This window comes from Salvelinus namaycush, chromosome 9, assembly GCF_016432855.1.
Source record: "Salvelinus namaycush isolate Seneca chromosome 9, SaNama_1.0, whole genome shotgun sequence".
Classification (NCBI taxonomy): Eukaryota; Metazoa; Chordata; class Actinopteri; order Salmoniformes; family Salmonidae; genus Salvelinus; species Salvelinus namaycush.
The window spans coordinates 27678638-27696692 of record NC_052315.1 but is presented as its reverse complement, the minus strand read 5'-3'; the positions used below and the strand labels follow the sequence as shown (position 1 = coordinate 27696692).

At 42.6% G+C, this 18055-nt stretch overlaps 1 protein-coding gene across 2 annotated transcripts in view; it reads left to right on the top strand.

Annotated features, from left to right (window-relative positions):
* LOC120053923 (choline kinase alpha-like) overlaps window positions 1-13394 on the top strand; it is a 32667-nt gene extending 19273 nt beyond the window's left edge. For both annotated transcript variants that reach the window (XM_039001237.1, XM_039001236.1), the window contains 4 exons: window positions 6901-7009; window positions 7113-7219; window positions 10179-10260; window positions 11364-13394. In XM_039001237.1, the coding sequence (XP_038857165.1) occupies window positions 6901-7009; window positions 7113-7219; window positions 10179-10260; window positions 11364-11423 (358 nt within the window). In that variant the 3' untranslated portion in view covers window positions 11424-13394. The remainder of the gene's footprint in view (window positions 1-6900; window positions 7010-7112; window positions 7220-10178; window positions 10261-11363) is intronic.
* The last annotated feature ends 4661 nt before the right edge of the window (window positions 13395-18055 follow it).

The window sequence follows — 18055 nt, the reverse complement described above, 5'->3', positions numbered from 1 at the left end:
TATGGCGAGTGTAGCGAAATGCTTGTGGTTCTAGTTCCGACAGTGCAGTAATAACCAACAAGTAATCTAACAAAATTCACAACAACTACCTTATACACACAAGTGTAAAGGGATGGAATAAGATATAAGATATAAACATATACATATAAATATATAATATATGGATGAGTGATGGCCGTACGGCATAGGCAAGATGCAATAGATGGTATGAAATAAAGTATATACATATGAGAGGAGTAATGTAGGATATGTAAACATTATTAAAGTGGCATTATTTAAAGTGACTAGTGATACCTTTATTAAATCCATATATTAAAGTGGCCAGTGATTTTGGTCTGTATGTTGGCAGCAGCCTCTGTATGTTAGTGATGGCTGTTTAACAGTCTGATGGCATTGAGATAGAAGCTGTTTTTTTGCACCTGTACTGACCTCGTCTTCTGGATGATAGCGGGGTGAACAGGCAGTGGCTCGGGTGGTTGTTGTCCTTGATGATCTTTTTGGCCTTCCTGTGACATCGGGTGCTGTAGGTGTCCTGGAGGGAGGGTAGTTTGCCCCCGGTGATGCGTTGTGCAGACCGCACTACCCACTGGAGAGCCTTGCGGTTGAGGGTGTGCAGTTGCCGTACCGGTGATACAATCTGACAGGATGCTTTCGATTGTGCATCTGTAAAATTTTGAGAGTTTTAGGTGACAAGCCAAATTTCTTCAGCCTCCTGAGGTTGAAGAGGCGCAACAGCACGCTGTCTGTGTGGGTAGACCATTTCAGTTTGTCTGTGATGTGTATGCTGAGGAACTGAAAACTTTCCACCTTCTCCACTACTGTCCCGTCGATGTGGATAAGGGGGTGCTCCCTCTGCTGTTTCCTGAAGTTCACGATCATCTCCTTTGTTTTGTTGATGTTGGGTGAGAGGTTATTTTCCTGACACCACACTCCGAGTGCCCTCACCTCCTCCCTGTAGCCTGTCTCGTCATTGTTGGTAATCAAGCCCACTACTGTTGTGTAGTCTGCAAACTTGATGATTGTGTTGGAGGCGTGCATGGCCACACAGTCATGGGTGAACAGGGAGTACAGGAAGGGGCTGAGCATGCACCCTTGCGGGGCCCCAGTGTTGAGGATCAGCGAAGTGGAGATGTTGTTTCCTACCTTTACCACCTGGGGGCGGCCGTCAGAAGGTCCAGGACCCAATTGCACAGGGCGGGGTTGAGACCCAGGGCCTTAAGCTTAATGATGAGCTTGGAGGGTACTATGGTGTTGAATGCTGAGCTGTAGTCAATGAACAGCATTCTTACATAGGTATTCCTCTTGTCCAGATGGGATAGGGCAGTGTGCAGTGTGATGGCGATTGCATCGTCTGTGGACCTGTTGGGGCGGTATGCAAACTGAAGTGGGTCTAGGGTGGCAGGTAAGGGGGAGGTGATTTGATCCTTGACTAGTCTCTCAAAGCACTTCATGATGACAGAAGTGAGTGCTATGGGCGATAGTCATTTAGTTCAGTTATCTTTGCCTTTTTGGGTACAGGAACAATGGTGGCCATCTTGAAGCATGTGGGGACAGCAGACTGGGATAGGGAGCGATTGAAAATGTCTGTAAACACACCAGCCAGCTGGTCTGCGCATGCTCTAAGGACGCAGCTCGGGATGCTGTCTGGCCCACCAGCGTTGCGAGGGTTAACACGTTTAAATGTCGTACTAACGTCGGCCACGGAGAAGGAGCGGGGAGGCCCGCAGTCCTTGGTAGCGGCCCGCGTCGGTGGCACTGTATTATCCTCAAAGCGAGCAAAGAAGGTGTTTAGCTTGTCTGGAAGCAAGACGTCGGTGTCCATGACATGGCTGGTTTTATTTTTGTAGTCCGTAATTGCCTGTAGACCCTGCCACATACATCTCGTGTCTGGGCCGTTGAATTGCGACTTTGCTTGTTTGATTGCCTTCCAGAGGGAATAACTACACTGTTTATATTCGGACATATTCCACAACCTCTTTCCATGGTTGAATGCGGTGGATCACGCTTTCAGTTTTGCCAGAATGCCGTCGTCAAATCCACGGTTTCTGGTTGGGGTAGGTTTTAATAGTCACAGTGGGTAGAACAGCTCCAATACACTTCATAATAAACTCACTCACCAAGTCAGCATATAAATCGATGTTATTGTCTTAGGCTTCCCGGAACTTTTTCCAGTCCATGTGATCAAAACAATCTTGAAGCTTAGATTCCGATTGGTCAGACCAGCGTTGAATGGTTCTCGTCATGGGTACTTCCTGTTTGATTTTCTACCTGTAGGATGGTACGAGCAAGATGGAGTTGTGGTCGGATTTGCTGAAGGGAGGGCAGGGGAGGGCCTTGTATGCATCGTGGAAGTTAGAGCAGTAGTGGTCCAGTCAATGTGCTGGTAGAATTTAGGTAGCCTTCTTCTCAAATTAGCTTTGTTAAAATCCCCAGCTACAATAAATGCAGCCTCAGGATATATGGTTTCCAGTTTACATAGAGTCCGGTGAAATTCTTTCAGGGCCGTCGAGGTATTTGCTTGGGGGGGAGGGGGTGGATATACACGGCTGTGGCTATAATTGAAGAGAATTCTCTTGGGAGATAATGCGTTCGGCATTTGATTGTAAGGAATGTAAGGTCAGATGAACAAAAAGACTTGAGTTCCTGTATGTTATTATTGTTACACCATGAGTTGTTAATCATGAGGCATACATCCCCGCCCTTCTTCTTACCAGAGAGATGTTTGTTTCTCTCGGTGCGACGCTTGAAGAAACCCGGTGGCTGTACCGACTCTGACAACATATATTCAGAGTGAGCCATGTTTTCATGAAACAGAGAATGTTACAATCTCTGATGTCTCTCTGGAAGGCAACTTGTGCCCTAATTTCGTCCACAATGTTGTCTAGAGCCCGGACATTGGTGACTAAATGCTTGGAAGCGGTGGGTGGTGTGCTCACCTTCTAAGTCTGACCAGGAGGCCACTCCGTCTGCCTCTCCTGCGGCGACGACATTGTTTTGGGTCGGCCTCTGGGATTAGATCCAATGTCCAGGGTGGAGGTCTGAACAAAGGAGCCGCTTCAGAAAAGTCATATTCCTGGTCGTAATGTTGGTAAGTTGACGTTGCTCTTACAGTTGAAGTCAGAAGTTTACATACACTTAGGTTGGTCTCATTAAAACTTGTTTTTCAACCACTCCACAAATTTCTTGTTAACATACTATAGTTTTGGCAAGTAGGTTAGGACATCTACTTTGTGCATGACACAAGTAATTTTCCCAACAATTGTTTACAGACAGATTATTTTACTTATCACAATTCCAGTGGGTCAGAAGTTTACATATACTAAGTTGACTGTGCCTTTAAACAGCTTGGAAAATTCCAGAAAATTATGTCGTGGCTTTAGAAGCTTCTGATAGGCTAATTGACATCATTTGAGTCAATTGGAGGTGCTGTGGATGTATTTCAAGGCCTACCTTCAAACTCAGTGCCTCTTTGCTTGACATCATGGCAAAATCACAAGAAATCAGCCAAGACCTCAGAACAAAAATTGTAGACCTCCACAAGTCTGGTTCATCCTTGGGAGCAATTTCCAAATGCCTGAAGGTACCACGTTCATCTGTACAAACAATAGTACGCAAGTATAAACACCATGGGACCACGCAGCCCTCATACCTCTCAGGAAGGAGACGAGTTCTGTCTCCCAGAGATGAACGTGCTTTGGTGCAAATCAATCCCAGATCAACAGCAAAGGACCTTGGGAAGATGCTGGAGGAAAAAAGTACAAAAGTATCTATATCCACAGTAAAACAAGTCCTATATCGACATAACCTGAAAGGCCGCTCAGCAAGGAAGAAGCCAGTGCTCAAAAACCGCCATAAAAATGCCAGACTACGGTTTGCAACTGCACATGGGGACAAAGATCGTACTTTTTGGAGAAATATCCTCTGGTCTGATGAAACAAGAATAGAACTGTTTGGCCATAATGACCATCGTAATGTTTGGGGGACGCTTGCAAGCCGAAGAACACCATCCCAACTGTGAAGGGGGGGGGGGGGGGGCAGCATCATGTTGTGGGGTGCTTTGCTGCAGGAGGGACTGGTGTACTTCACAAAATAGATGGCATCATGAGGATGGAAATTATGTGGATATATTGAAGCAACATCTCAAGACGTCAGTCAGGAAGTTAAAACTTGGTCGCAAATGGTTCTTCCAAATGGACAATGACCCCAAGCATACTTCCAAAGTTGTGGAAAAATGGCTTCAGGACAACAAAGTCAAGGTATTGGAGTGGCCATCACAAAGCCCTGACCTCAATCCTATAGAACATTTGTGGGCAGAACTGAAAAACCGTGTGCGAGCAAGGAGGCCTACAAACCTGACTCAGTTACACCAGCTCTGTCAGGAGGAATGGGCCAAACTTCACCCAACCTATTGTGGGAAGCTTGTGAAAGGCTACCTGAAATGTTTGACCCAAGTTAAACAATTTAAAGGCAATGCTACCAAATACTAATTGAGTGTATGTAAACGTCTGACCCACTGGGAATGTGGTGAAAGAAATAAAAGCTGAAATAAATAATTCTCTCTAATTTTATTCTGACATTTCACATTCTTAAAATAAAGTGGGGATCCTAACTGACCTAAGACAGGGAATTATTACTAGGATTAAATGTCAGGAATTGTGAAACACTGAGTTGAAATGTATTTGGTAAAGGTGTATATAAACTTCCGACTTCAACTGTATATCCAATAGTTCTTCCCAGCTGTGTGTAATAACACTTAAGATTTTCTGGCCTGACAATGTAAGAAATAATACATTAAAAAACAAATTCCTGCATAGTTTCCAAAGGACTTGAAGCGAGGCGTCCATCTCTGTCGGCGCCATCTTGCTATCTGTGGTGTCTCTTTATGTAGTGTTCGGGTGTCTCTCTTTTTGTGATGTGTGTTTTGTCCTATATTTTAATTTTATATTTATTTTTAATCCCAGCCCCGTCCCCGCAGGAGGCCGTTTGACTTGCCTAGTTAAATAAAGGTTAAATAAAAAATAATTTTTAGAAATTTTTAGAAATTTATATAAATAAAAACACCTGATGTATCACATTTACATAAGTATTCAGACCTTTTCTCAGTACTTTATTGAAGCACCTTCGGCTGCGATTACAGCCTCAAGTCTTCTTTGGAATGACGCTACAAGCTTGGCACACCTGTATTTGGAAGAGTTTCTCCCATTCATTTCTGCAGATCCTCTCAAGCTCTGTCAGGTTGGATGGGGAGCATCGCTGCATAGCTATTTTCACATGTTCGATCGAGTTCATGTCCGGGCTGGGCTCTAGCTGGGCCACTCAAGGACATTTAGAGACTTGTCCCAGAGCCACTCCGGCGTTGTCTTGGCTGTTTGCTTAGGGTCGTTGTCCTGTTGGAAGGTGAACCTTCACCTCAGTCTGAAGTCCTGAGTGCTCTGGAGCAGGTTTTCATCAAGGATCTCTCTCACTACTTTGCTCCGTTCATCTTTTCTTCGATCCTGACTAGATGTCCAGTCCCTGCCGCTGAAATACATCCCACAGCATGATGCTGCCACCACCATGCTTCACCGTAGGGATGGTGCCAGGTTTCCTCCAGACGTGACCCTTGGCATTCAGACAAAATAGTTCAATCTTGGTTTCATCAGACAAGATAATCTTGTTTCTCATGGTCTGAGATTCTTTCGGTGTCTTTTGGCAAACTCCAAGCATGCTGTCATGTGCCTTTTACTGAGGAGTGGCTTCCGTCTGGCCACTCTGCCATAAAGGCCAAATTGGTGGAGGGTTGCAGAGATGGTTGGCCTTCTCCCATCTCCACAGAGGAACTCTAGAGCTCTGTCAGAGTGACCATCGGAATCTCTGACCAAGGCCCTTCTCCCACGATTGCTCAGTTTTGCTGGGTCAGCCAGCTCTAGGAAGAGTCTTGGTGTTTACAAACTTCTTAAATTTTAGAATGATGGCGACCACTGTGTTCTTGGGGACCTTCAATGCTGCAGAAATGTTTTGGTACTCTTCCCCAGATCTGTTCCTCGACACAGTCCTGTCTCGGAGCTCTACGGACAGTTTCTTCGACCTCATGGCTTGGTTTTTGCTCTGACGTGCACTGTCAACTTTGGAACCTTATATTGACAGGTATGTGCCTTTCCAAATGTTGTTCAATCAATTGAATTTACCACAGGTGGACCCCAAGTTGTAGAAACATCTCAAGGATGATCAATGGAAACTGAGCTCAATTTCGAGTCTCAAAGCAAAGGGTCTGAATACTTATGTAAATAAGGTATTTCTGTTTTTCGTTTTTAACAAATGTGCAAACATTTTCTGAACCAGTTTTTGCTTTGTCATTATGGGGTATTGTGTGTAGATTGTGCAAATTGTTTTATTGAATCGATTTTAGAATAAGGCTGTAACATAACAAAATGTGGAAAAAGTAAATGGGTCTGAATACTTTCTGAAGGCGCTGTATATACAGGGAGTACCAGTGATGTACTGGGCTGTCAGGGCCTGAATAATACAGGGGCTGATGCCCTGGGGCCCAATACCTATGGGGGCCCTTGATGCAGAGACTTTTTTAAATTTTTTACTGCAACCTCCAACCACAGGAACCCACTATCAATGAGTGTAGATACCCTACTTCCACTATACTAATCATCAGATGGTGGAGGAGAGGATGTAGGGGGCCCACGTGGGTAACTGGGGGGCCCTGCCTTGGTTGTGTAACTGATTAATAAAAAACCAAAGCCCCTGGGCCTATGATTTGTTAATCCGACCCTGTGAGCTTTCCGCACCAGCCTTTGTAGTGAAAATAAGCTTATAAGATACGTATCTGGTGTTACAGGCGGGACTGCTGTGGCCAATGTGATATCATTGTTAATGTTATTTTTTTCTCTACATATTTTGTTCTTTCAGGGGATTCGACATAGGAAACCACTTCTGTGAATGGATGTATGACTACACAAATGACAAGTTCCCATTTTTCCATGTCAACTCAAAGAATTATCCCACTAAAGCCCAACAGGTGAGTAAGGATGACAAAATTAAGGCTTTTTGTCCTCTGAATCTGAATGGGTGGCTTTTTAGGCAAAAGCCATCTAATAACCTTGTGATGTTTCTCTTTGCAGCTGCATTTCATTGGAAGCTACCTGTCAGAGACTGACCAGGGATTTCAGAATCTGAGTACTGAAGATCAGATGAAACTCAAAGAGGAGCTGTTTGTGGAAGTCAACAGGTAAGGGCCCCAAGTTGAAGTGGCCAAGGCATTCCTCTTGAATGTGGGGCCCTGTGTATCAGACAGGCCAAGGCATTCCTCTTGAATGTGGGGCCCTGTGTATCAGACAGGCCAAGGCATTCCTCTTGAATGTGGGGCACTGTGTATCAGACAGGCCAAGGCATTCCTCTTGAATGTGGGGCACTGTGTATCAGACAGGCCAAGGCATTCCTCTTGAATGTGGGGCCCTGTGTATCAGACAGGCCAAGGCATTCCTCTTGAATGTGGGGCCCTGTGTATCAGACAGTCCAAGGCATTCCTCTTGAATGTGGGGCCCTGTGTATCAGACAGTCCAAGGCATTCCTCTTGAATGTGGGGCACTGTGTATCAGACAGTCCAAGGCATTCCTCTTGAATGTGGGGCACTGTGTATCAGACAGGCCAAGGCATTCCTCTTGAATGTGGGGCCCTATGTATCAGACAGGCCAAGGCATTCCTCTTGAATGTGGGGCACTGTGTATCAGACAGTCCAAGGCATTCCTCTTGAATGTGGGGCACTGTGTATCAGACAGTCCAAGGCATTCCTCTTGAATGTGGGGCCCTGTGTATCAGACAGTCCAAGGCATTCCTCTTGAATGTGGGGCCCTGTGTATCAGACAGGCCAAGGCATTCCTCTTGAATGTGGGGCACTGTGTATCAGACAGGCCAAGGCATTCCTCTTGAATGTGGGGCACTGTGTATCAGACAGGCCAAGGCATTCCTCTTGAATGTGGGGCACTGTGTATCAGACAGGCCAAGGCATTCCTCTTGAATGTGGGGCCCTGTGTATCAGACAGGCCAAGGCATTCCTCTTGAATGTGGGGCCCTGTGTATCAGACAGGCCAAGGCATTCCTCTTGAATGTGGGGCCCTGTGTATCAGACAGTCCAAGGCATTCCTCTTGAATGTGGGGCACTGTGTATCAGACAGTCCAAGGCATTCCTCTTGAATGTGGGGCACTGTGTATCAGACAGGCCAAGGCATTCCTCTTGAATGTGGGGCACTGTGTATCAGACAGGCCAAGGCATTCCTCTTGAATGTGGGGCACTGTGTATCAGACAGGCCAAGGCATTCCTCTTGAATGTGGGGCACTGTGTATCAGACAGTCCAAGGCATTCCTCTTGAATGTGGGGCACTGTGTATCAGACAGTCCAAGGCATTCCTCTTGAATGTGGGGCACTGTGTATCAGACAGTCCAAGGCATTCCTCTTGAATGTGGGGCACTGTGTATCAGACAGGCCAAGGCATTCCTCTTGAATGTGGGGCATTGTGTATCAGACAGTCCAAGGCATTCCTCTTGAATGTGGGGCACTGTGTATCAGACAGTCCAAGGCATTCCTCTTGAATGTGGGGCACTGTGTATCAGACAGTCCAAGGCATTCCTCTTGAATGTGGGGCCCTGTGTATCAGACAGTCCAAGGCATTCCTCTTGAATGTGGGGCCCTGTGTATCAGACAGTCCAAGGCATTCCTCTTGAATGTGGGGCCCTGTGTATCAGACAGTCCAAGGCATTCCTCTTGAATGTGGGGCACTGTGTATCAGACAGTCCAAGGCATTCCTCTTGAATGTGGGGCACTGTGTATCAGACAGGCCAAGGCATTCCTCTTGAATGTGGGGCACTGTGTATCAGACAGTCCAAGGCATTCCTCTTGAATGTGGGGCACTGTGTATCAGACAGTCCAAGGCATTCCTCTTGAATGTGGGGCACTGTGTATCAGACAGTCCAAGGCATTCCTCTTGAATGTGGGGCACTGTGTATCAGACAGTCCAAGGCATTCCTCTTGAATGTGGGGCACTGTGTATCAGACAGGCCAAGGCATTCCTCTTGAATGTGGGGCACTGTGTATCAGACAGGCCAAGGCATTCCTCTTGAATGTGGGGCACTGTGTATCAGACAGTCCAAGGCATTCCTCTTGAATGTGGGGCACTGTGTATCAGACAGTCCAAGGCATTCCTCTTGAATGTGGGGCCCTGTGTATCAGACAGTCCAAGGCATTCCTCTTGAATGTGGGGCCCTGTGTATCAGACAGTCCAAGGCATTCCTCTTGAATGTGGGGCCCTGTGTATCAGACAGTCCAAGGCATTCCTCTTGAATGTGGGGCACTGTGTATCAGACAGTCCAAGGCATTCCTCTTGAATGTGGGGCACTGTGTATCAGACAGTCCAAGGCATTCCTCTTGAATGTGGGGCACTGTGTATCAGACAGGCCAAGGCATTCCTCTTGAATGTGGGGCACTGTGTATCAGACAGGCCAAGGCATTCCTCTTGAATGTGGGGCACTGTGTATCAGACAGGCCAAGGCATTCCTCTTGAATGTGGGGCACTGTGTATCAGACAGGCCAAGGCATTCCTCTTGAATGTGGGGCACTGTGTATCAGACAGGCCAAGGCATTCCTCTTGAATGTGGGGCACTGTGTATCAGACAGTGCCCCACGTTAGTATTTACACCTCATGAGTCATTATTTAAATGTTTTATTTTAGCGGATGCTCTTATCCAGGGTGTCTTACAATGCATACAATTTTTGTACTGTTCCCACATGGAAATCAAACCCACAACCCTGGCATTACAAGCACTATGCTCTACCAACTGAACCACATAGGACATATGAGGACAAGTTGATTTAGTGTTTTTCTTTTTTTTTTTTTTACAAATCTGAGGATACCTGTGGTTTAGTACTTATAATGGCCTCCTGTTGAGAGAGCAGCAGTAAATCATAACAATAATGAACCAATAAGACTGGGCCTCTTGGTTACTGTAAAATGCTCCCTGGGAAATATAACCCTGGAATCAGTCCAGTAGTGATGAAATAGCATATTTCCATGTGGCCGTTGCTGTGGACCAAAGGTTTGCTCAGTTCACCCAGCTGTATGTTTAATGGACCATACTGTCAATGTGCTTGTCCACGGTTTTATTGAAACATTTGCCTGTTGGTAATTACACAGGTTTGCTCTGGCTTCGCACTTCTTCTGGGGTCTGTGGTCGATGATTCAGGCGAGAATCTCCACCATTGAGTTTGGGTACATGGTAGGTGTCCATTATCTGGTTGTCATGCTTTTGTTTTAAGCATTTGTATTTGTGATATAAACAAAACAGCCATTCTCCCTCAAACAAAATATAAATAAATGAGAATTGTCGCACAGGGCACAGTTCAATGTTTAGTTTTCATTTACATTTGGTTGAGTTGTCAACTAACGTGAATTCAAGGTGAAGTCAACAAAAAACAAAAAATGTCACAATGTCTTTGGATTTAGTTAAAACGTTGGGTGAAAGAAAGACTAAGTTCACTTACGTTGATTACTTTTTTTCAAATCCAATCAGTTTTCCACGGTGATTCGACATTATCACATTGAATTTTTTTGTTGACGTGACGTGGAAACAACATCGATTCAACCAGTTTTTCCCAGTGGTGTATGTTATATACAGATGTAGAATCTTAATTTGATCACTCTTTTGTTGCTGAGAATTTCCCAACACAGCAGGAAATGCAAATGTGTTGTGTATTTGAGGTTTAAAAGGAATGTCAGACTTGATTTGTCCTAATAATAAATGTATCAACCCCTACAAAAAATGTCCAATATTTAGAATCCACATAATAGTTTCCTGTTGCTCCAGAATTATTTTCCTGCTGTAGCAAACTGTCTCAAATTAAGATCCTACATCTGTAAGACAGGATATTTAGATGAGCTTCATGATTTACATACATTCACTGAAAACCTGCACTAACACAGTGAAAACAGTATTGTACTTTTCATATATCCTACTATTGTCCAGCTACTAGCCTAACCACCAATCGTGCAACATTATGGACTAAACGTTCTTATCCTGTTGCTGCAGGCTTATTTTGCTATGACAATACTGGTCAAATTAAGATTCTAAGGCCAGTGTGTTCCTTGCCATGTTTGGTCTCACAGACTACTCTGAAACTATACACAAGTATTTTCCATGGTCAGGGCAACCTGATAACTGAGAACCACTGGGAATGTGTCTGAGAATGATTATCGCTGTTATATTTCCTTTCTATGCTGAACTATATACAGTATATATACCTTTTCTTTCTCTTTATCTGTTGTCTGAAATCCATTCTGTGCAAATGTTCCAATATTTTTCTTTCCTCTGTCTGTCCACAGGAGTATGCCATGGCCAGGTTTGATGCATACTTTGAGCAGAAGCGGAGCCTGGGTGTCTAAGTGAGGGACCACATATAGTAACAAGGAGGTGGCAGATAAATGGATTAATAGCGCTTTACCTGAAATGAATGCAGACAGGGTGTAGGACCATGCTTAATGGGGACCCCCTGCTTTGGGAATGACATGCTCACTACAGTTGTTATTGCATGGACCAAAGTGAAACCATGAATATCTGGTTTGGTGTTGAATTATGCCCCATGCGTTGCTGCTCAGTGTTTACACAATATTAAGCTCCTAATATTACACATGCTCACAGGGCCAAGATGGTTCTTGGCTTGTCTTTTCAACAAAATATCAGAAAGATTAAGACGGGAGAAAAATCTTCATTCTGAAAGGAGGTCTGAGTTACATCTCTGGGAAGTCTATTACTGTTTGGAAATGTACTGGGATAGTGGAAAAGAAAGGAAGTCTCAATGACCCTTGCTAATTGAAAAGCCAGTAATCTGTGACCCAACCGTGATAAGCCAAATGGCCATGTTGACTCAGTGTCTCAACTTCAATTGATTATATTTGGTTCTTTGCATCCATGCTCAGTTTTCCTCCATTCTTTATCAACTGAAATTCCTCTAAAATGACTTGTATATGGAAATATCTAGAACCGCCAATGAGATGGGAGCATCTCTGGCCAACAGCATTTTTTCCCACCTGCAGTACTGTGAATATAATGTGCAAAATGTGACCTGAAACACAGTAGTAATGGTAACCTCACAACTCTACTCTGTACTTACTCTTACTTTACACAGTCCCCGAAATGGTTTCAGCTCTGAATATGTCATTGAACCAGTAATGATATTTAAACAGATATATTCATAATGAACACATTGGATAATACATTGGTAAGGAAATAGCAAGCAGCAAAGCTATTAGCTTTAACTTAAACAGACATACAAAATATATGCTTATTGTGTTATTCAGCTGGGTTAAGCAGTTGTAGATGAAGTTGTGAGAAGAACTGTTAGCAAGGTGTTGCAAAAATCCTCATGTAGAGGTTTTGAATGTTTATATTGATATCTTTAGAATATGTTTGGGGACTGGAAATATTTACTTGACTTTTTTCCAATTCATAACCGAACTGTGATAATTATTGATGTTTTATATATGAATTTGTATTCTGTATTTCATCATTATATTTGTTTTATGTAAAAATGTTTATTTCATCTTGTTACAATGTTATTGAGACAGTTATGAGCCTTCACTTTGAAATGTCATCGTTATGTACAATGTCAGTGTCACTTTTTTTCGTTCACCAGAAACTTCTTTCCAATGCTTGGACGCAATTAGCCTAGGGACGAGGTTTGTGGCACTTTCCTGACCCAGTTTATTTTTTAAGATACACTTCTTCTATTTTTTTCCTCAAATGGAATAAGTATTTTTCATAATAAGAAAGTTGTCTCTTTCCTATGAAATATGTCTCACTCCTGTTTTCTCCACACCTCCTACAGTATTGTGTGACCAACTACATTCCATTCTCATGTATACGTGTATATTTGTATATACCTTACACCTCTCTTTCATGCTATATTATTAGTTTGAGACAAAATAAGAATTGATCCAACTGTTTTCAAATGTAATTGACAGTGTCACATTCAAATTTCTGAGTACATCCTTGGTGTATTTCATGTCTTGCCATCCAATACAGTGATCAAATAAAATGTACATGTAATTGATTATCAAACATGGTAAGAAGGAGCTCCTCTACATTACACTGAATATTGTTGATAATGTATATTGTATACTTATGGATAGTTGAATTGAGTGTCCAAATTTGTTTATGCTGTGAAAGGATCCCAACTACTCTATTTTGTGCAAACATTTAGCCTTGCTTAGCTATACAGCTATGCAAATACTCTAAAAGAAGAAAAGATGTACTGTATAAAATAGTAAGGGTTAAGTGCTTTGTAAATGTACCACTATTGCAAGTGCATACATTTACTGTACCTTCTACTGCATTGTATAAATACTACAGCAAAGAGAAAATGTGTAGTCTTGCATTTGTGAGTGTCTCACTATGGATTCAATGAAAATATTTTTAAACATATTATTGAAAACATGAAGCAGTAAACTATTTCAGTGCACACACCTGATTCGAGAAATAATATTAGTCTGTGTGACTGCTCTTACAAAAAGACATGTCACGTTTGCAGTTTCACATATGAAAATCACATTTTCAAGCAGTTTTCACATGTTGAACTTAAATTTCACATTTAAAACCATATTTTCACATGTATTACTTTGAGTTCACATGTTAACGCCAACTATTCACATGTGAGGATAACAACATGTTTTCACCTAAAATGTGAATTGCATTTTCACTTGAAAATCAAATTTGAAAATCAAATTTGCAGATTCACATGCATGAAAATGCCATATGTGAAAATCTCACTTTCATATGTGAAATTGCAGATTCACATTTGGGGTTAAAATATGTTATTCTCCTCACATGTGAAAAGATGGTGTTAACATGTCACAGTAGCAATGTTTCCACCGGTGGAATTCCACCAGGGTGACCACATCTAAAAAGCCCAAATGCGTGACAAGGGAACGATTTTGCGGGACATTTACGGAACAGTGGACAGAATAAAGTGTTACCATACACTTTCTGGGGGTAGGTTAATGGATCACGTTCAAATGGTGACATGCACTCAGTGGCCAGTTTATTAGGTACACCTCCCTGTTCCCGAAAATGATTCGATCCTACAGTTAGTGAGTCACAAGGGCGTGGCTTGCTATATAAAGCAGGCAGACAGGCATCGAGGCATTCAGTTACTGTTTGATTGAACATTAGAATGGGCAAACGACTGACCTAAGCGACTTTGAGCGAAGTATGATCATTGGTGCCAGGCGCGCCGGTTACAGTATCTCAGAAACGGACGTCCTCCTGGGCTTTTCATGCACGACAGTGTCTAGGGTTTACCGATGGCACTTATGGCACTTTTCCCATGGCACTTATCATAAAAGTAGGGGTGTTAACCCCGGTGTCCTGGCTAAATTCCCAATCTGGCCCTCATTCCATCATGGCCAACTAATCATCCCCAGCTTCCTATTGGCTAGTTCATCCCCCTTCCTCTCCCCTCTAACTAATCCCCAGGTCATTGCTGTAAATGAGAATGTGTTCTCAGTCAACTTACCTGGTAAAATAAGTGTTAAATATATATATATTTTTAAATGGTGTGAAAAGCAAAAAAACATCCAGTCAGCGGCAGTCCTGTGGGCAAAAACAGCTTGTTGAGGAGAGAGGTCAAAGGAGAATGTCAAGAATGGTGCAAGCTAACAGGCAGGCCACAAACAGGAAAATAATGATGCAGTACAACAGTGGTGTGCAGAACGGCATCTCGGAACACACAACTTGTTGCTCCTTTTCATGGATGGGCTATTGCAACAGACGACCACACCAGCTAAAAACAGGAGAAGTGACTCCAGTGGGCACTCGATCACCAACACTGGACAATTGAGGAGTGGAAAAACATTGCCTGATCCGACTAATCCCGGTTCCTGTTACGTCATGCTGATGGCATATTATCAATGCATTGTCACTTTACCTCTACCTACATCTACAAATGACTTCGACTAACATGTACCCACGCACATTAACTCGGTACCGGTACCCCCTGTATTTAGCCTCATTATTATTGTTATTGTGTTACATTTTTTTTTTTTTTTTTTTACTATAGTTTATTTAGTAAATATTTTCTTAAAACTGCAAAACATTGTTGGTTAAAACATTAAAACATTGTTGGTTAATGGCTTGTAAGTAAGCATTTCACAGTAAGGTCTACACGTGTTGTATTTGGCACATGTGACAAATAACATTTGTCAATGGCTCCATCCTGCCTGTTGTCAATGGTACAGGCTGGTGGCGATGGTGTAATGGTGTGGGGAATGTTTTCCTGAAACACATTAGGTCCCTTGATACCAATTGAGCAGCGTTTCCATGCCCCGAAGAATTCAGGCTGTTCTGAAGGCAAAGGGGGGTCTGACCAGGTACAAGATGAGTGTACCTAATAAACTGGCCACTGAATGTAGTTCTGCTGTATGAAGGTCACTGTCTGTTAAAGGGGCAATCCTTAGTTGCTACATCTATTTTTGGACTTATAAATAATGACATGTACCCATTGATTCTTGAATAATATAACCTATAAATCTCTTATGAGCTTAGTTCAACTGTTGTGCCCCATCAGAACCAAACATATAAGCTTGTTTTACTCCAATGTTTGCAAAAGTAAATGTAAACAAACACTGTATAGCCTAAAAACATTGTTAAAACTATCATTTTGATAGCATGGATGGGCAGTCCTTGCAACCATAGCATAGTCTATGGATTTGAGAGTGTTTGCATTTCTCGAGCTCCATCCCTCAGCTTTTTACCAAAACTGTGGTGGGGAGACACTTTGTTAATGTTTCAATGAAGGATTGCCGCTTTAAACACCTTTATTAGAGTAATGGTGTTATTATATGGTGCAGTCCTCTTGTGAATGAGTTACTTTCGTGCCATTCATTAATATCAAACAAAACTTCTGAATTCAATAAAAAGATTCTTAGTCTTGCAAACAAAATTAATGATATTGAAAGCAATAAATAAACCCAACAGTACTGAGAGCAAAACAAAATATTGGCAGGAAATCATTTTGAAATGCAAGAACAAATTCATGTAAACAGATGCAAAACAATATATATTTTTTAAATATTTTTATGATAACATCATTTAATATTCTCCCCTCACCCTTACAAAAAGCACATTAATAATCTAGGGAAAAAATAAAACCATTTTTTTTCACAAGATTTTTGTTATGTGTTTTATTTTGTAAGGGTGAGGGAGAAAATATATTAACTGTGACATTGTACAGTACACAGGTAACATGAGAAATATTGTAGTTCCTATCAAAAATGTTTTCATGTGTTGTGTGTAGCTAGCACTATGATAGACAATTACTGGACATGATGTATGTAAATAAGCAGACAAAGTGCTGCATCAATGATAAGTGTATAAAATATTAGAGGTTAATTGGATGACTGGATAGTATGACTCAGAATGAGCTGACAGACTTGGCATCATCCACATGCTGTCGTTCCTCTAAACTTTGCCTTCCTTTTTACAAAGCAGCTGTACCTTCACTTCCAATAACATATCTTTTATCTTGTTGCTTTCATCAGTTTATGACATATGCCACATTGTCCTCTGTGATTATGTAACTACTATGTTTTTTTGTGGTGATGTCACCATCTCCTCTCCCTTTCTCTGGCTCCTTTGCACATTGATCTCTGAGGTGGCACATTGGGTTAAAAGTATTATATTCTCCAGGACACAAAGGTCTCACTGTTCTCATGAGAGTGATAAAGACCTTGATCTACATTCAACCAGTTCAAACACGACAAAGGAAACAGATCTCACAGAGCTGCGAGAATGTTGGTGGGACAAAGGCTCTAATCTACACCTGCCAGATTTAACAAACGTTTGCATCAGGTGGCCCCGGGTATTTTAAAAGACAACCCCTGCCGGTTGACCTCAGCCAAAATGTCAGCACAGAGCACTGACCACTCCCAGGCAGACACCATCTGATTTGACCTTGTCTTTTCTTGTTGACCCCATCATGGTGTGGCCAATGGCCACATGCAGGGATGAGCACAGACAATCACATTCCTCAGCTAAAGGCATGCTTGTGTTATCATTTAAATTGGTGTAGTTTCACGATCGACATAGGGTCTCAAGAAACTTCAAAGAAAGGCAGAGCCTACTGTAAGTGTAAACAGATGAAGATGAATACTCCTGCACCTGGGATATGAATAAAAATATCTCTATGAATACATTCTTACTTTAATATATACTTCATAACGTTTATCTGAGCATGTTGTCAATGCATTTCAATGTTGTAGATCTGATGCTCTTCAAATGCCTTTTTCTTTGTCTTTTCTGCCAGACTAATTGGACAACTGGAAGTTCTTCTATAAACAGCAGGAGGGATGTCTGATGGGAATTCTGACAGGCTGCTGTGCTGGGCTGGGCTGGGCTGGGCTGGGCTGGGCTGGGCTGGGCTGGGCTGGGCTGGGCTGGGCTGATTGGTAACAGGTGGAGCTGATTAGGTCATTAAGGTGACAAGTTGCACATGGGTTTGGGATCAACTAGGAGATAAAAGTTCCTGGTGCCCAGTCCTGCCTCTCTTTTGCTCTCTCCACAAGCACCATTTTGTTTTGTGACCTGGTTGATTATGTTTTTTGATTAGGTGCACCCTTTAACATTGACACACATTTTACCTTCATCCATGCATCTCCATTACACCCCTCACATGCCTACTTTCACACTTCACAGGTTCATTTGCCTTTGTAGTTTTATACTTTGTTATTTAAATATTTGTGTTACTTAACTGCCAATGTGTGGACTCCTTTCCTTGTCGCCATCTAAGAGCCAGGTTGACAAATGGGGGCTCGTCCGGGATCTTGCCTAAGCTATTTTGATGTTATCCCATGTATGTATGGTAACTGGTGACTCTTTGGTGTGTATTATGGTTTGCTTAGTTCTGGTATTGTCCCAGAAGCCTGTATGGCTATTTGGCCATTTGTATGCGCTATTGTATATTGGGACTTACATGTTGACCTTTTTGCAGTTGTGTTTAATCACACCAATTGTTTTATAGATT